Source organism: Lolium rigidum, chromosome 3, assembly GCF_022539505.1.
Source record: "Lolium rigidum isolate FL_2022 chromosome 3, APGP_CSIRO_Lrig_0.1, whole genome shotgun sequence".
NCBI classification, from domain to species: Eukaryota; Viridiplantae; Streptophyta; class Magnoliopsida; order Poales; family Poaceae; genus Lolium; species Lolium rigidum.
The window spans coordinates 74,466,839-74,486,945 of record NC_061510.1 but is presented as its reverse complement, the minus strand read 5'-3'; the positions used below and the strand labels follow the sequence as shown (position 1 = coordinate 74,486,945).

The following is a 20,107-nucleotide window of genomic DNA, read 5'->3' as shown; positions in this document are numbered from 1 at the left end:
CATGTTACTTATGTATCATCAGGTATGAAGAGGAGACAAGCATCGCACGAGGAGGAGAGGAGCAGCTGGACGTGAAGATGGACGTGAAGCTGGACATGGAGCTGGACATGAAGATATTCCATGGACGCGCGAGGGAGGAGCGGGAGGCATGCGCGAGAGAGGAAGACGAAGTCCAGGCCGTCCCAACAGCCGGTCAGACCGGTCGCAACGCCGGCGCGCCCGGTCCCTGGCCCGGTCCGACCGGCCGGTCCGCCGGATCCATCCAGGCGCCAACCGGGCGCCCTGCTGATGCCAACCGGACGGGCTACTGCGCGACAATTCCAACCCCGGTTGCCACCCGGTCCCTGGCCCGGTTTGAACCGGCCAGCCCGGTACCAGGCCCGATCGACCGGCTCCCAGACCGGCGGTGTCCGAGTCTGTCTCGACCAGATCTATTCTGGGTCGGTTATTTTCGTACTTTTTCGACCTGAGGTCGTCCCGGACGCCTATATAAGCGCAAGGAGATGTTGTTCCATTGGAAATTAGAAGGTTGCAACTTACCGCTTCGTGGTCGGCGGCTACGTGCACAAGTGTGTGGAGTTGCGAATATCTTGCAGGGTTGAGAGTTGTTGCATTGGCGACAGGGACCAATCGAGAGATCTCGTTGCGTCATACAAGTTATCATCCACTTCATCAAGTTACCTCCGCTGCAATCACCCCGTGATCATTATCACAATCGTTGCTTACTGAGAAGATCGGGCCACCCCTTATCACTGCTATCCCAAATTCTCTTTCAAATAATAGTGAACTACTCCTTCGGCTCCATCTACAGAATGACATCGTATGTTCCTAACATATAGGTCAAGACATCAGAAAAAGAGCAAGAAACAAGCTCATAAATGGTCATAATGGAAAAATAAAACTTACCAAGTGATGTCTCCCAATTGCAGGAGATCAATTGTAGTACCTTTCAATAAGAAAAAGGTTGTTAAACCCACGAGAAGCTAAAGGTATTGGTTAAAAAGTCTGACGGGTAAAATAATGAAAGATGCATAGGTTTTGTGTTTTTAGTATATAGTTTGCAGGAAAAGTAAATTGATGAATGTAAATTACAATAAAGTAAATGCACTTTTTAGAAAAATCCCAATCCTCTATTTAGTAAGAGTACAACCTCAAGTGTGTATACTTATATAAAAAAACGTTCTCGAGGGCAACATGGATTGACTTGGGATGGAGATTTCTAAACAGCATGATAAATATTTTATCAAGTTTAATTCTTTATTGGATGGAGCCTAAATTAGGTGCAATCATATATATGGGCAAATGCACCCCTTGTGATTGGTATTAAAACCAATTTAATGAGGAAACTCAGAAATCATTAAGACATAAATGTCCAACCACAACAGTTAGTTCTAAGGTCCCCGGTATAAGTCGGCTGCGAGGGAGACGATGGCACTACGCTGTCGCCCGAGCTCACCATGGCGCTCTCCTGCAGAATGGGAGTGGAGGCGCCCAGGTCGCTCCCCGTGTCACGACACCGTCTTCATCTTCCTCTTCCGAGCTCTCACCCCTCAGAGCCCAGGGATGAGACCACAGGAATCAGCTGAGCGATGAGAGTGGGGAAGACGGTGAGGAAGGAGAGCGGAGCGGCACACTCTACGCCACCTGGCAGTCACACAGCACGTGGCCCCAACGCTTCGTGAGACACAACCTTGCGACTGTTCGAAGGATAGCACCTTCACCTCCCCTTTGTGGTTTTTTGCACAAATCACAGCTGCTCATATTTCAGTTTCAAGTTTTACACGTTCATACGAGTATCTAATTTCCACGCGCATGATTTTTTCGTATATTTTCATCTTGAAAATACGATTTTCTGCTACTTTTCTAGTGTTTATCTTTCGGTCCAGCAGAGTCCCCGTTCCAAAAAATCACCCTACCATGATCGGCCGCATTGTGCTCCGCTGCGCTTATAATCAGAAAAGCTCTTGATCACGCACGGTTCCAAGATAGAAAACAACTTAGCAAACCGCACGCGCTTTGGATGTGATGGTTAATTTATTCACCATAGAAAACAACAGATGTCATGTACAGTGGTGTTATCTATCAATATACCACGCAATATGATTGTCAAGAGAAGAGAAAAATGAAAAAAAAAAAAAAGGTGTGTGTCACGCAAAACTCAAAACTGATCCCATGTGCATATGCACCTGGTATCCGGTATGTACAAAACATATTTTAATGATTTAGAAAATTTTAAAAAAGATTTTGCATGTAGAGAAATATGTTATATGTGTGCACGTAAAGTTTCGCATAAAACCGACTTCTCGAGATATTTTTTTATCCTTTTCACACATGGTACAAAACATGTCAGTTTTTGCTGAAACAATTTTGTGAGCATGTAACTTGTCAAAATATACACTAGACTTTTTTGTATTTTTTTAATATTTTTAAATATGGTCAAAATGCTTTTCAGATAAAGGGTGCAGATTCACCCGGGTGCAGAAACCTTACTCCGTATCTCCTACTGAGGAAGATAAATCAGTTTTCTACATTGTACAAAATGTATTATTTTAATCATGGAAAAATTCAGGAGCACACAAACATTAACTGTCCAGGATAACACTTGTGTGAGATATTTGTGTCTTTAGACGACATTTTATTTTGTAAGTTAGATTGTTTAATCAATCATTTTATATGCCCTTAGCATAGTAATACGGTAGATACAAACCACGTTGACCACACGAAAATATAAGAACTGGCATCCAGATTTAGCTACACACGGCACGCAGGGCCAGACCAACCAATCATATCCAACCTGCAGACGATCCAGGCTGTGCATTAGGGTGCTGAGAAGCCGTGTGATCTTCGTTGTTCAGCTGGTCCATGTAGTTTTGATGATACCTTCACAGCGGGAATACAATTCATTTAATCTTTGGGCCGATCGATCGATGAATGATATAATCAAGTTCTGGACACGTACTAAAGTTTGTAGGGCAGAGTTACAGCTCATTCTGAATCAGCAAGCAGAAAAACATACCCAATTTGCATGGAGGATTCATGTTCCTGGTGTTGAAGGAGTCCCGCATAAGGATCAATGCCATTCCCATTGGAGCTACTCTGCACTCCTCCGTCTTGCCAGGACATATGGACCGCATTCTCTCCACAGCTCGTATCTTGCAACTGGCGCATACAAGAAATCATGTGTCAAAGAGTTCTTATTAGCTACTACGCATTTCGATCATCTTTCCTTAGCTACTACGTTCTTATATATGTTTGTATGCAGTGTAGTTTGAAAACTTCATTGAGCATAGGCAGGTAAGCTGTATTAACAAAAAAGTTACCAAAGTTCTATATAGGGATCGAAAAAACTGTAGCTTGTAAGATCATTGATATTTACCTTCTTCCTCAGGTCTTTGTTTTGATCCTGCAATTCTTGCTCCTGCAAAACATCATTTTAATCAGCCATTAAATACACACTAGCAACATAAGGAGTGTGTAATGTTAGAACTAATTTGATCTCAAGTTCATCCTTGCCTTGCTTTTCAGATCAAATAGCTGATCAAGTAATACTTGATTCTGCAAAACATATGACAGTCAATTGTCATAACTCGGCACATATCACAATAAAAAAACGCACATGTTTACGATAAAACTATAGAAAAATGTATATAGTAGAGAAGTATCACGATTTCAATCTTAAAATCTCTCATACATTTATGCCAAACTGTATGTTTAACCCTAACAGTGATGGAATTAACACCATTTGAATGATCTGAAGTCTGAAGTAGATAATTTTTTCACTAAGAGAATTCAAACTTAATACATCCCACCATATGTAGCTTGCAACTTCCAATGTCGTCATATGGTCCATATATTGTAATGCCTTTGCAATAACTCGGCATCTTTAGATGCAGACTGGAGGAGAATGTAATTTACCCCATTTTATTTGTTTTTCTCTTCTATTTCAATGTAAACAGTATACGTCTATAAAAGTAAAAAACATCTGAAGCTGGTGACCTTTAACTTTCGTAACTAGAGATGTTCAAGTTTTCTACCTTTCTAGACCTGATATGCTTCAGGGATACATCTATTTGGTCCTCAATCTGCTCAAGATCTTTCATGCTAAGTGGACCCAGATCTTCACCCAGAATATTTCTGTGATATGAGAACGAGGGCCGGTAAGTAAGAGCAACAGTGTAAACAGCAAAAGTAACTACTTAGCACCATCTACCTTTGTGAACTCTGAAGAAATTCAACTCTGGTCTTCAGCTTCAGATATTCCTGGTAATTAATCTAGTTTCAACAAGAATAGAATGGACCAGTACATGGAGCGTTAGTTCACATGATATAACAATTACACGAAAATGAAGAATCTAAAAGGTGCAGAACAATACACATATTGCAAAATAAACAAGATAGTAGAAAAATAATGTGGTGTCCCAACAAATAGGAAGCTTAGAAGTATTAAGAAATAAGGAACTGCATGGTAACTCCATGTTTCACTAGCTCTTTTGTTAATAATAGTCCGAAAACGTAAGGTATTGCTCTAGATATTATTCCACGAGATAAAAAAAATATGATGTAGTGAATCTAAAATAAATGGTAATAATATATCATTATTATTTAGCATAAAAATGAATGTTTAGCATGAAACAAACATATAATAGTAACATATTAGAAGACAGAGGAATAGTGTACAGAAATAATTGTCATCAAAGAGACATAGCTGGTTTCTAACTAAACTCTGGAGTCTCTTACATAAATGCATTATATCTAGGAACTAGTGGCACTTGTGAGGCTTACTTCATTTTCCACCGCAGGTCCTTCCTGTGAATTGTAGTTGCAGGTGCGGTATCTCTCAAGTGTTTTGTACATGCTGATCACATAAAAAATCAAGCAAAACAAATTATACTGTGGTCATTGGCACATGTTTTTTGCTCCTTTTGCTGATTGATCTTGATCCTATTAGATCCGTGAACTGTAATAATTATAACTATGCTATCAATAAGGAAATAAAGAGGCCATCTGCATTGTTTTGATGAAGAGACTTGGTTGTGCCCCCATTTCAAAAAAAAAAAATATACTGTGATCTGTGCAAAAATTTAAATACATTTCACGCCGAATACACATATAGGAAAAGCTAGTAAACTGAAAATTGTAAGGTATACTTCCATATAGCATATGAATTTTTGTGAGATTTGACTACTCATACGGCCTTTATGTAAGGAAGATATATTCTAAATGGAGTTGTCACCTTGCATGAAACTATCCATGAGTGACATCGTAAAAAGATAAATGGTGTAATCCTAAAAATTGACTTTGAAAAAGCTTATGATAAATTTAATTGGTCTTTCCTTCAGCAAACACTCAGGATGCAAGTTTTTTAGCTGAGTGACGCGAGCTCTAATCCATAACTTTATTTTCGTAGAAAGTGTTGCCATCAGAGTCAATGATGACGTTGGTAAGTACTTCCAGACGGAAAAAAATTTTTAAGGAATGGCGACCCATTATCACCCATGTTTGTTATTTAACATTGTGGCTGATATGCTAGCTATCATTATAGAGTATGCCAAGGCTGATGGAGAAATTAAAGGGGTATCCCTCACCTTGTTGATGGTGGACTATCTATTTTGCATTATGCCGATGATACGACTATGTTTATGAAACATGACATTGAGAAAGTGAGAACTCCAAAATTAATTATAACAGCTTCCGAACAATTATCAGGGTTGAAAATTAGCTTCCATAAGAGTGAAATGTTTTGCTTTGGTGAGGCCCAAGATGATGCCAACCTATATGATAAGCTTATTTCTTGTGTTATTGGTCAGTTTTCAATTAGCTACTTAGGCATTCTGATTCATTTTTGGTGGCTTAAAACTGTTGAATGTAAGCATGTCAAGGAAAAACTTCAGATGCGGCTGATAGGAAAATTACTATCTTTGAATGGAAGATTGGTCCTCATTAATTTGGTACTAACCAATATGGTATTATATATTATATCATTATTCCAGTTCTCCAAAGGAGTCTTGCATCGATTGGACTATTTTCGATCAAGGTTTTTTTTTGGCAAATGGATAGTGAGCAGAAGAAATACTGGTTTACAAAATGGAATGTTGTTTGCCGTCCAAAATGCCAAGGGGGGCTTGGTGTTCATGACCTTGAGGTTAATAAAACAACTATGTTAGGAAAATGGTTGGCTAAACTGCTAATGAAGATGTGGTTTGGCAGACAATACTAAGATGAAATTATGTTGGCTCACTTGTGATTTCTCATGTTTTTTTTTGGAAATATGGGGATTCACACTTTTTGGCTAGCCTTATGGCAACGAAGATACACTTATTCCCATTTGTCACTTTCTCTATTAAGGATGGATCTGAGTTTAGATTCTGGGAATACAAATGGCTCGGTAATGCCACTCTCCGAGAACAATATCCAGCTATGTACAATATTGTGTGTCGCAAGGGTGATATCTTAGCTAAGGTGATGGAATCTAATCTACCGTGTGTGACTTTCAGAAGAGATCTTAGCAGGCCCCACCGGATAGATTGGAACGCATTCCTACATCATTTGGCTTTCGTCCAACTGTCAAATGGAGCAGACGAGTTCCGCTGGAATCTAGCGGAGAATGGAAAGTTCTCCGCGGATTCAATATATAGAGCGTTGATTCACCCTTAAAATCCAGTAAATAATATTATGAAAATATGGAAGATGAAGATACAGTTAAAAACAAAGGTTTTCGTATGGTACCTTCGTCGTGGGGTAATCATTACTAAGTACAACCTTGCAAAACACAACTGGCAGGACAGTAAAAAGTGTATATTTTGGCATCGCGATGAGACAATAAAGCAGTTATTCTTCGAATGCCATTTTGCAAGATCTATATGGTCAATCATCCAATTAGGTTCTACCTTATACCCGCCACAAAGAAATGCCAGTATTTTCGGCTAGTGGCTTAATGGGGTGGATCTTAGGTTTAAACTACTTATTAGGGTGGGGGAGCTTTCCATTATTTGGTCGTTATGGATGTGTAAAAATGATAACGTGTTTAATGATAAAACAATTCTTCTCTTATGCAGTTTACCTACCGGTGCAGTGCTTTGCTCCGTTCATGGTCGTATCTTCAGCGTATGGAGAACTGCGATCTCTTTACGGAGGTGTCTACATGGTTGAAGGACACGGGCGAGGGAGTTTATTATCCAATATGGATGACAGCATAAGCTCAGGAATGGTCCTTCGTCACCTCAGGAGTCGATACAACATCACGATGTTTGATGTTTGTGTATCGAGACTTTTATTTTGTTGTTTCGTTCTATGGATGTGCAAAATCTCAAAGGTAAATTATTACTGACACACTTAATTTTCATCGGCATAGTATTTGTCGACACTTAAGGTACTACAGTGGGTCTCCGCCACAAGAAGAAGCATAGACTGACTCCTTGGAACATCATAAGCTCTCTTTCTTTGAAATACCAAAAGGGTTAGGAAAAGACTGAATTTTTTTAGATCAAAGTTTTTTTTGGCAATGTGATGACCATAAGAAGAAGTATATACTGACTCGTTGGAACATCATATGTCGAGCCAAAGATCAAGGTGCCCTAGGTGTGGAAGCGCCGGAGATAAAAAAAAAAGTGTTTACTCAGCAAGTGGCTTTTTAAACTGCTAAATGAACAAGGTGTATGGCAAGAGCTTATAAAAAATAAATATGTTCATTCAAAATCGCTATCCCAAGTTAAGACAAAACCTATGGATCCCCCTTTTTGGCGCGGTTTGATGAAATCGAAAGATGATTTTTTTCAAACGCAGGTCCTTCACGGTAGGTAATGGAGAAGAAACTCGTTTCTGGGAAGATACATGGCTTGGGAATACGCCTCTCTCCCAACAATATCCCTCCCTATATAACATTGTCCAACGGAAACAAGTTTCGGTTCCTCATGTTATGTCACAGGTACCTTTAAACATAGGTTTTAGACAGGCACTTGTGGGAAACATGGAGGATAGATGGACACACTTATGCAGCCGCTTAATCGGTGTTAATTTGACCACACAACCAGATGTTTTATCTGGAAGTTAACAACATCTGGCATTTTTTCGGTCAAATCTTTGTATCTAGATTACATGAATAACCACACAAAGTTTCTTCGTAAATACATTTGGAAGATGAAAGTACCACTTAAAATTAGAATTTTTCTGTGGTTCTTGCATAAGAAATTTTTGCTTACTAAAGATAATTTAGCAAAGAGGAACTAGCAAGGGAGTCGTACATGTTGTTTTTGTGATCAAGATGAAACAATACAACTTTTATTTATCGCTTGTCCCTTTGCAAAAAATGGTATGGCGTGTAGTCTATATGACTTTTAATATTACCCCCCGCCCCCGGCGCAAATATTACGAACTTGTTTGGGAATTGGTTACCCAAGATAAAGTGCACGTCAGAGTTGGTGTATGTGCTTTATTACGGGCCATGTGGAATACTCAGAATAATTATATTTTTAACAATGCAAAATCAACTTCTTTATGCAGGTACTACCAATGGCTACGAATTGGATCCGTATGTGGTCCTTCCTACAACCAATGGAGAAACGCAGAGATTTGGATATTGGGTGCAACTGATTAGAGAAGGTTGCACGGGATATATACAACCAGTTTAGCTGGCGTTTTGATCTTAGATTAACATGGTAGCGCAGAGTTGCCACATGTTTTCTCTTGTTTTTAGATGGTTGATTCATGTCCCAACCCTATGTGACCCATGATGTAATCTTTTGTGAGACTTACATTTAAACTTAATAATCATCAATAATAGTTGTATGCATCACTCAATGCAGAGCCTGGGTCGAGAGTCTCCATTTCAAAAAAAAACATTGGGTCTCCGCCAAGTCATAATGAAACCCTCGTAAGAGCATGTATAATGGTAGAGAAGCCTCGGTTTCTCTTAGGTGTCCACGTCACCACGAGAAGACACTAAATATAGGTGTTACAATACATTATCTCTTATTGTCATATCTAGAAGTTAGTGGGAATCTAGTAGGTAATTAGATTGATAAGGGAAGACATATAGTACAATATATGGAGAAAATATCCTCCTCTTATTTTCTAAGAAAATAGCCTTCTCTTGTTTCGAGTTATACATACTGATTTATTCGAACACTGCTATTTTACTTTAATATGTTTAGTAATATTTAGATTAAGTGTACACATAACATTATACTACGACATAATGTGGCAGATTTTTGGTTGTAGGAATATATTCCACTAGAAATGAGTTCACCGCCTAAGTGCTTAAAATGACATGTATTATGAACTACAACAAGCTAGTATGGTTAAAAACTGTAAGGACTTATACAAAAGCAAGCATATCTATATATATATATATATATATATATATATATATATATATGACATATTCATACTACACCCGGGTGTAGTTACACCCACGCGTGTTTCTCATAATCTAGAGATTATCTATCATACCGGATAGTATGTACATGTAGTATGAAGTATATAAAACTATTTTGAAAGTATATATACTACTTTGCAGACAGTATGTACATTTTTTTACGTAGACTCATTTTATACGTATACATATGCATGTATTTCGGATATATAGTGCAAACTATGGATTCACTTGCATTTTTTTCACAAAACTTTATTTGTACTATCTTAGATATAATATACGAACATACTCAAACCGATAAAGTATCATAGATACTTCCGTATGGTAGTATATTAGACATGGGTGTAACTACACCCAGGGGTAGGAAGTATTTATCCTATATATATATATATATATATATATATATATATATATATATATATATATATATATTTATATATATGCATATAATTCACAAGTATGGTGTCATTCAAGAGATATATTAGTATTCTAGAGAGAGAGAGTACTCGGTGTTGGAGCGTGGCATGATGTACTCGCGCAGGATGGTGGTGTTGTCTTGCGCCATGGTGACGCCGATGGCTAGTCTAGCAATGTTAATACTTTTATCCTTGTCCTGGAGTTGGGTTAGTGATAGATGGTGTCGGCGACTTCTGGAGCATGTGCATCGATGGATGTTCAGGGTCCGCTGGGCTGTTTTGTGCTCCCGCTTTGTGTAGCCTCCAGTTTTTAGATGATGTGTGTAGCTACAAGGTCAAGGAAAGCGGCTCCGACATGTTCACCCCCTTCATCAAACTCATAGGTGTTGCGAGAATTAGCACTAGTGAGGTGGCTTTGGGTTGATCTGGGTATTCTCTTTTGTAAGGCTCTGTTGAATAACTCTAATAAATAAGGTTGTGTGAACAATTAGCACAGTGCCTTTTCATTGATTAAGGAGGTAGAAATCAACCTCAATGCCGAAGCCACATCACATGACTGAAAAACAAGGAAAGAAAAGAATTACATCACAAGCATGCGACACGAAGGAGGCAAAACCCTTCTTTGCAGGAAATCAGGGCACCAACTGAGCGAAGTGCTTTGCGCCAGCCGTGATCTAGGCACGACCCTCCTCTTTGATCGTGGCCACAATCACCATGGTCATAGAGGATTTTTGTTGAAGACCCTAGCATTACACTCCTATATATATCTCCCAGCAGACAAGCATCATGGCAGATCGTAATCCCTTCGTCGGGAGGCTATATATTGTGCTTTGCGATGTGCGCCCAAAGGTTATTGACACCAGAGGGAGGATGGGGCTTGGAAATTTTCATCACATCCAAACCGGGCAGCCATCGCATGCCAGATTCTCGGGGAGTAGCGGCACCTAAAGAGCATGTGCTCGGCATATTTAGCACAACCTTGCACAACTGGCAAAGTGGGTCATGGGGCCATCCTCTTGTGGCCAGGCGATCAGTGGTCCAAAGCATTTTTTGGGTAGCAAGCCATGCAAAGTTTTTGCACTTTGGCGAGGCCCATGCTTCCCAAATGATGTTAGGGCATCTCCAGCGGCGCGACGCATTTCGAACGTCTGAAATGTCTGTTTGCGTCGCGCGGCGGACGCGAGATAGACCGTTTTTGTCCGCGCGTCCGTTTGCACCTAGGGGTGGCTCCAGCGGCCAGACGCATTTTGGCATTTGCATCAATTATGATGTTTCGAAACAACAAAATAAGGAATTCAACGAAGTCATATTTATTACATATAATTTTTTAAAAGTTTACATGAAAATAAGATAGTATTTCTCTAGGCATGATCTTCATGGCCAGCCAATGTCCACTGATGCTCAATCAGATCCGTCTGCAGCTGTTTGGAGACGTTCTCGTTAGTGACTTCTACATTGATATGTAGATACTCCTGCCAAGATGAAGCTCTAGGAAGTGGCGCCACCAGCTCACCTTGGAATTCCCAGTGGTTCTCATTGCGGCCATCAGGACGCTCGTTCTCAACGATCATGTTGTGCATGATCACGCAGCATGTCATTACCTCATGCATGGTCTTCAGGGGCCATGTTCTTTCCGGGTGACGGACAATTGCCCACCGAGTTTGGAGCACACCAAATCCGCGCTCCACATCTTTCCTGCAAGCCTCTTGCATCTTGGCAAACCTCCTCGTCTTCTCGGAGTTTGGATTACGGACAGTCTTCACCAATGTGGCCCAGTCAAGGTAGATGCCATCAGCAAGATATTATGGCTTGTCATATGCATTTCCATTGATCTCATAGCTCACCCGGGGAGTTTTGCCTTGCATGAGCCGGTTGAAAACCGGTGATCGGTGCAACACATTGATGTCATTGTTGGAACCGTCCATGCCAAAGAACGAATGCCAAATCCATAAATCTTGAGATATGACAGCTTCAAGAATGACAGTTTTTCCCTCCTCATGCCCGTTGTACGCACCCTGTCATCCACATGGACAGTTTTTCCACTCCCAGTGCATGCAATCTATGCTGCCAATCATTCCTGGGAATCCTCTAGACTCGTTGATAGACAAGAGCCGCCTTGTATCCTCAACAGTTGGCTCCCTACAGTAATACTCTCCGAACACGGCAATCACGGCTCGGCAAAACTTGTACATGAAGGCAGGTGCTCTCACCCATTCAAAGATACTCATCGAATATATCTGCAACCATTCCATATGAGAGCGTGCGAATAGCCGCGGAGCATTTTTGGTAGGAGGTGAAGCCTAGCGCACCTGTTGCATCGGGCCTGCATTGGAAGTAGGGGTTGTAGTTTCTGACGCCCCGTAGAATGACCAAGAACAGGTCCCTTGACATCCTGTACCGGCGCCGGAACAATTTTTCCGGGAACACCAGATTGGTGAGGTGGAAGTAGTCCTTGTGGAGGCGGCCCTGCCCTTCCACTCTGTTCCGCGGTAGGTTTTTGGAGCGTCCCTTCACAGAGCCCCGGTGCTCGGCCCCGTGTTTGAGGTGAACTCCTAGATCATGGAGGCCGCAGTAGTTGCCAATGTCTGCGTCGACTGATCGGACTCCTCGTCGGAAGAGGAGTCGACAACCTCCACGCGGAACTTGTCCAACATCTGCCACATGTCCATCTGCGTACAAACTGCGGATCAATGGCCGCGCACAATAGCGCCGAAAACACGAGTAAGAAACCTACCGACGCAATTGACCGAACAGGTCGTGGGTGGCGCGGAAGGGCGGGGCAACCGGGAGCGTTTGGCCCGAAATCAGCCGGCAGGTATGCGGTGGAGCCAAGCCCGAGTACGATCCTGCTCTCCCGCGCGGCGAGAACGGAGCCGACGGCGACTACTGCGGCGCTGCGGCGGGACGGCGCCGGGTGGGGTTGGGGTGGTGGCGTCGCACTAGGACAGCAAAGAAGGGGAAAAAGAAGCAAATCAAAACGGTCGATTTCGCTGTCCCTGACTTGCGGGACCGGGTAAGAAACGGAGGACGCTACGCGCGACCGCAGAGCGTCCGCGGAGACGCAAACCTGGTGCATATTTGGCCAGATTTGCGTCTCCGCGGAGGGCCCGGTCATTTTGCGTAGGCCCCAGACGTATTTCCGATCACGGCGGACGAAAACGATCGCTCTGCATCCGTTTGCGCGCCGCTAGAGATGCCCTTATGGTTGGCCGACGGGATCGAGCCAATCAATTGTGTCTAATAAGCCAAGGCGTAAGCGTAGAGACTAGTGGCATTTAGGTTCCATGATATTTGATGGCAGGAGGAGGACTAGGAGGAGGACTGGCATCCAAGCATCATGGCCAAGTGCACGTGCAACCGTCTTGTTGTTGTGTCCGGAGGAGGCAAAAAGTAGGAGGGGCTGCCGTAAGAGGGATCCTTCCACTAGTACGAAACTAGTTATAGGTGGGAGGCTATTCACTGGCAACAGAAATTATTTCTGTGGCGCATTAGACAGGGTGCGCTACTAAAATAGCATGTTTTTTGGTGCACCAGACGCACATGCGCCACAGAAATATGGTGGGTCCCACCCCGTCCGGTCCAATAATTGGTTTCACTATTTCTGTGACGCATCTTTTTTGGTGTGCCACAGAATTAAGACATTATGTGGCGTACCTTGTTCGGTGCGCCACAAAATTAAGACATTGTATGGCGCACCTTTCTCGGTGCGCCACAGAAATGGTCCCAATTATATATGCCCGTACGCGTCCCCTTCCGCACCCCCATCCCCTCCCTCCTCCCCTTCCGCAGCCGCCCTCCTCCCCCTCCTCCTTCCGCGGGCGCATGGCAGCACAGTGACCAGGATGCCTCCCCGTTCCTCCAAACTCCGCCGCATCCCGCGCTAAGCTTCCTACTATTGGCCTTCCTCGTTGTCGCCATCGCGGCGGTGGCCGGGAAGCGCGGCGCCAGCAATGCGATGTCGGGGCCTGTGGTCATGTCGGTGTTTGGCAACTGGCTCCAGGTGGGCAACGACCTCAACCACCGCCTCCTGACGCGTCTCTACGCGCGGTACAGCCCTGTGTTCCGACTGCGGCTCGGCGTGCGCAACCTGGTGGTGGTGTCGGACCCGCGGCTCCCGCCCACGGAACGTCCTATTCGACATCTTCACCGCCAACAACTCTGACATGGTATTCACGGAGTACGGCGACCACTGGCGCCGCATGCATCGTGTCGTGATGATGCCCTTCTTCACCGTGCGCATCGTGCAGTAGTACAGGGCCATGTGGGAGGCCGAGATGGACCACGTCATCTCCGACTTGCACGCCGACGCGGCGGCACGCGGCCCCGGCGTTGTGGTGCGCCACAGGCTGCAGCTCATGCTCTACAACATCATCGACGCCAAGAGGGAGGCGTTGTTTGAGCACTACCACCCCATCGAGATCATCCCGCTGCCAGAGAAGGCCATCCTCATGGAAGAATGGTAAGCACCGGACACCGGTAGAAAATCTTCCTTCAGGTTATATCCACCTTGCAATGCGGATCGGATGTACCATTTTGATGAACATATTGGTTTAGTACAAACATTTTATATAGTGTAGCTTCCTTATGAGTTGTGACCCACATAGTTCATCAGGCATATTAGCCTATTGTATCCTTGTTGCATACTATTTTGAATTCTTGCTAGTAGTTAGCAGAAGCCAACTCATGTGCCATCATTTTTAGAATTAATTCTCTAAGGAAAGCACAAACAATTGATATATATTTCTATCTATATATAAGACACCATTTACAATGGAAATGGAAATGTTTCTTATGGTAGTTTTTTTTATAGTAAGTGTACCTGCAATTGCTTTTCGAGATGGAGTGGCGGAGCTGTTTGAGTTCTTGGAGGTTCTATTTTCTTTTCTCATGTTCGCTTAGCAGTTCAAGTTTTCTGACCAATATTATAGTGTTCCCTGGTTATTTTGGTTATTTTGGTACTGGTTAAGCCCTGGTAGGTACCTATATTATTGTGTTCAATCACATTTTAGTTTGGTATTGGTTTCTATCCCTGTGATGAATTTGCCAAATAGGAAGGCACCCAACATTACTCCCTTTTGTAAAGCATTTGGGTGCAAGTTCATAAGGATTTGGTCTTTAATTTAATTTGCATTGCCGATGATTAGAATGTTTGGTCACTACACTCTAGGGTGGGGTGAGTGAACCTGGTGTGATGGCACAAATATAAATCTGTTGTGCATCCTACTTGGCTTCTTTTACACCATCCCTGAATGTTAATATTTGTTTCGACAAAAAAAGAATGAGGCATGATATTTAGTTGATACTACTTGGCTCGTATTTGAGTTGGCGTTCTTCGTTTACTTTGGTCTTTCTTCCATTTTAGTGCCGATGATTAAAATGATTGGTCACTACACTCGGGGGTGGTGCTAGCGGCCTGGTGTAATTGACAAATATCAATCTCTTGTTCATCCTACCTGACCTCGCTAACACCGTCTCTGAATGTTAATATTTTTTTGGACCAACAACGTATGAGGCATGCCATCTAGCTTATACTACTTGGCTCGTATTGGAGTCCGCCGATGATTAGAATGTTTGGTCACCCGTACACTCGAGGGTGGTGCAAGTGAGTCTGGTGTGATGGCACAAATATCAATCTCTTGTGCATCCTACTCGACCTCGCTTACACCATCCCTGAATGTTAATATTTATTTCGACCAACAAAGTATAAGACATATGCTATCTAGTTGATACTACTTGGCTCGTATTTGAGTTGCCATTCTTCATTAACTTAGGTCTTTCTTCCATTTTAGTGCCGATGATTAAAATGTTTGGTCACTCGTACACTCCGGGGTGGAGCCAGTGAGTCTGGTGTGATGCCACAAATATCAACCTCTTGTGCATCCTACCTAGCCTCACTGACTCCATCCCTGAATTTTAATATTTGTTTCGACCAACAAAGTATGAGGCATGCTATTTAGTTGATACTACTTTGCTCGTATTTGAGTTGGCATTCTTTGCTTACTTTGGTATTTCTTTCATTTTAATGCCGATGATTAGAATGTTTGGTCACTACACTCAGGGGCGGTGCTAGTGAGCCTGGTGTGATTGCACAAATATCAATCTCTTGTGCATCCTACGTTTCTCACTAACACCGTCCCGGAATGTTAATATTTGTTTCGACCAACAAAGTATGAGGCATGCTATTTAGTTGATCCACTTGGCTCGTATTTGAGTTGGCCTTCTTCGTTTATTTTGGTCTTTCTTCGAGATAGTGCCGATGATTAGAATGTTTGGTCACCGTACACTTTGGGGTGGCGTAAGTGAGCCTGGTAAGATGACACAAATATCAATCTCTTGTGCATCGGACTTGGCCTCACTTACGCCATCCCTGAATGTTAATATTTGTTTTGACCAACAATGTGTGAGGCATTTATTTAATCGATCCTAGTTGGATCTTATTTGTGTTGGCCTTCTTCGTTTATGTTGGTCTTTCTTCCATTTTAGTCACTATACACTCGGGGGGCGGTGCAAGCGAGCCTGGCGGGAGAGAGGAGTGAGCGGAGGAGGAACCGGATGAAGACCACTTTCATCGCGATGATGATCGTAGTGACTCTCGTCTATTTGTATCTCGAGATGATGAACTTTGTATGAATTAAGACTTGTATGTAAAAGTTGACACTTGGCACTATATGTGTATCTCGATCGGGCTCTAAGTAATGTGACGATGTTGTTTATATTATATATGTGCAATGTACATGGTATTTATATTATATTTGTATATGTTGTTGTATATAACCTGTATAATATTTGTATATTGTTGTATATAACCTGTATGTGTACAGCAGGCAGTACAAAATCGTGTATACAGGTAACTCATTCGGTGGCGCGCCTAAAACTAATTCTGTGGCGTACCTATTTCTGTGGCACACCGAGGCCACAGTGCGCCACAGAAAGACGATAGTTTGTGGCACATGGCCTGGTCCATCATAGAAATCCAATTTTTATGGCGTGCATTCTGTGGCGCACTACCCGTGCGACACAGAATAAGCATTTGAGTGCGCCACAGATGACACTTACCCTACTAGTGTTCAAGCCAATGCGACTTGTAGAATTTCGCAGGTTTCCATCTCCCTGGGTTACCAAAGTGCAAGCGTCAAATAGTTGATGATCCATGTCATCGCAAGGCGTGGAGAGACTTACCCAAGGCTTGTGCAGATAGATTTTCATTTGTGCCAAAGCCAACGTAGACGAATTGCTCTGGCAAACTTTTGTTGATCCAGTGTGAATCATTTTGATGAAGAGGCCAGTTGTAAAACCTCAATTTCGAAAAAAAGATAGGAAAGATAAAATAATTTTCGTTCAACAAGAATTTTAATTGAATTCATGTAATCATCACTACATATACTAGTTGAATGCCCGTGCGTTGCTCCGAGTTCTCAGAAATTTTACACTTATAAACACAATGCACGTGGATATTCTAACATTTCAATGATAACACCATCTAGACGAGGAAAAGAGCATGAAATTTGCATTACTCAAACTACAAATCATGCTTTTTTATCTATTGGCACTTTTTTCTCACAAGCTCCTCGACTTCACCTCTTTCACGATTGCGCAACCATTGTGCTTCGTAGTGGCCCCACTTTAACAACCTTGACATTGTACCTCTTAGTCACCATACTCCATCAAGGTGCCACTCATCATTGCGCACTGGTGTTTTCTCCAAGTATTGCATATCGCTATACTTGTTCACATAGCCGATGACTTCAGAGGTATTTCAATAATCATCACCCTACTTTCGACAATAGTAATTATGGCGGTTTCCACTCCCACCTAGAAATTGTGAAATATCTAGCAATTTTTTGAAATAATGTTTCAATAGTCAGAAGCGCTAAAGGAGGTTTTATTTTTCTCTCATTTCCTTTGTTTATAAGCATAGAGAGTCGTAAGTCAACTCATAAGAAACCTCCAAAATCAGGTAGCAATACAAACGTTAATAAAAATTGCAGTTTTAATTTATCTAATTGACTGGACGGTGTGGTACAAGTGACTCTATGTCAAGCAACTGGTGCATGTTCATTTAGAACAGTGACCTAAGCAGAACTTTATTTCATGACCTATGAGCTAAACAGAACTTCCAATCCCATTCAAGTTTTTATCATCAAGTATTAGGAACAAAGGAAAAAATATAATTCAGCACTAATTGTAGTATAATAAGTGAAGCATGAACCTGAAGGTGCCGATTTAGTACATCTCTCAGAGATTTATGGTTTCAGCAGAAACTCAAATCTTGTTTGTAATGCTTAACGTGATAAGATCAGCCTTTTACGGAATCATGTGGAGATTCAAGGTTTCCATTTTATTAATCTACACACCATTCAGATTAGCAGGAAGGCCAGCCATAGTTGCTTAGGATAAAGCAAATTCCATCAAGGATCGTGAATTTCTGAAAATGTTGTGCACCTGAAGTGTTTTTTCAAACTGGCTTTCCACTATACACGATTTTACAAGGCTAACTGTTGCGCAAGATGGTTATAATAAATACCTCAATTTCAAACAGTTGTGATCTTCATTAGAAAACGAAACAAATCCGAACGGACGTTGTTCTTCATGCACGTAAACTTCAAAGTAGTATTGTACGTGCCTGCATCTATCAGTTTCATCACGTGGGTACAAACAACCCATTCCAATCAGTATATTGCATGCAAAGCTGGGCTGCTAGCTATGCTTGACATGACGTTCGATGGAAAATGTCACTTGATATCTGATGTACGGTTGGGCAGTCAGAGAGAGCACACAGCACCGAGTGGATCTACACAGGGCTCAATGAAGATGGGTGAGATTTTTGGGCTGCATCTGCTACCTTCAATATGGAACAGTAATGATGGAACAGTAAGATAGACTACGTACCGACTTAATCTGAGCTTTGTGTACGGCTAGAACAGAAACTTGGGGTCTGTGTAAGTGTTACGTACATGCATGGGCACACGTGCGGGGTTGCTTGTTTTAGCACTGGATGCATGAGTGAGCAAAGTAAAGATGGATCAGCTGGTAAGCACAAACGGGTACTGCAAAGGACCAACTAAACAGAAGCTCTAAAGATGGAAGGAAGATGCGGCAAGTTTACTAGAAATGGGCTTGCCGATTATAGCAAGCGCTCCAGGGTGTGTACTTCTTTTGATGTGTGTACGTGCAGGTCAGCTATCTGGTACAAATCTACCTCAGGTTCGATCTGATTTATACAGATCGGTCCAGTGCCTAATATAACCGGTTTGATTTTTAAAGCTCTGATAATCAGGAAAAAAATCTTAACAAGTAGATCTTGCCGCTTATCAAAAGGAGGCCAAAACAACCACAGAAAAGATGAACAGATATGGTAGAAACGAAAGATATACTACAAAGTAGAGAGAGTGTATGTACGATAAAGATCGATCCAGATACAAGTGATGAATCTAAAACACAAGCCAAATTTGATAATCCTTGAAACCTGCTCCCATAAAGGCAAGCAAAACCAAAGAGGGGAAAGTACTGGCTAACTAATAAAAGGATTAAAGGGGCATTTCGATGATACAGCCCAAACTTGGATGTGTTTTCTGTTAGCTGTGTTACTTACTGAGGACGGAGGCGACCGATCTATGCATGCACGGAGGTTCAAAGGGCGTTGGTACGTACCACGATGAGCTGGAGAACTCGAAGAGGCGGCCGCGGCCGGAGAAGATGATGAGGGCGACCTCGGCGTCGCAGAGCAGCGAGAGCTCGTACGCTTTCTTGAGCAACCCGTTCCGGCGCTTGGCGAACGTCACCTGCCGGCTGATCTTGTTCTCGATCCGCCTCATCTCCACCTTCCCACGACCCATCTTCCTTCTTCTTCCGCTCTCTCTTCCTCTTCTCCTTTCTTCTCTCTCTTTCCTGATACTTTACGACAGGCAGCAGAGAGGGGTCTGATCATATGCTTGTTCGGTGCGCCTTAAGTCCCTCTCTCTCTGTACTCACATGCTCCATGCCTCTATCTACTCAATCATATCAGAAATTAACTCTGAATCAGCACAAATCACTAGCTCGACCACCCGTTTGCGTCTGTCTGTCTCTCTCAGTACTGTAGCTTTGTGGGTGGTGGTAGGGTGGGGCAGGGTGCGTGAGTTGATTGATGAGTACTTCGGCACCCACACGCGAGACCCCTCGCTGGCGCCGAAACAGTACGTAGCGATGATAATTTCCACGGCTTGGAGAAGGAGGGGGATAGAGGCGAGAGAAGTGTTTGTACGAACGAATGGCAGTAAAGGTAGCCGCACGTCATGCATCCCGATCGAGCTGGAAGATGGTCAGATGGATAACTCGAGCT

General features: G+C 42.6%; 1 protein-coding gene across 1 annotated transcript; it reads right to left on the bottom strand.

The window, feature by feature from the left end:
* Positions 1–2,683: 2,683 nt before the first annotated feature.
* Positions 2,684–19,720, bottom strand: LOC124696867 (MADS-box transcription factor 1-like). The gene is made up of 8 exons (XM_047229535.1): positions 19,438–19,720; positions 4,783–4,855; positions 4,211–4,272; positions 4,035–4,134; positions 3,514–3,555; positions 3,377–3,418; positions 3,017–3,159; positions 2,684–2,880 (listed from the first exon to the last, which is right to left on the bottom strand). Exons 1-8 carry the CDS (start codon positions 19,620–19,622, stop codon positions 2,784–2,786), a joined length of 744 nt encoding a protein of 247 aa, XP_047085491.1. The 5' UTR covers positions 19,623–19,720; the 3' UTR covers positions 2,684–2,783.
* Positions 19,721–20,107: the final 387 nt, after the last annotated feature.

Coding starts and splice junctions, on each gene's coding strand:
- LOC124696867 (XM_047229535.1), bottom strand. CDS start 19,622: ATGGGTCGTGGGAAGGTGGAGATGAGGCGGATCGAGAACAAGATCAGC. Junction 4,273..4,782: donor GACCTGCGGTGGAAAATGAA/GTAAGCCTCACA, acceptor TGTTGAAACTAG/ATTAATTACCAGGAATATCT. Junction 4,135..4,210: donor TTTCTTCAGAGTTCACAAAG/GTAGATGGTGCT, acceptor CTCATATCACAG/AAATATTCTGGGTGAAGATC.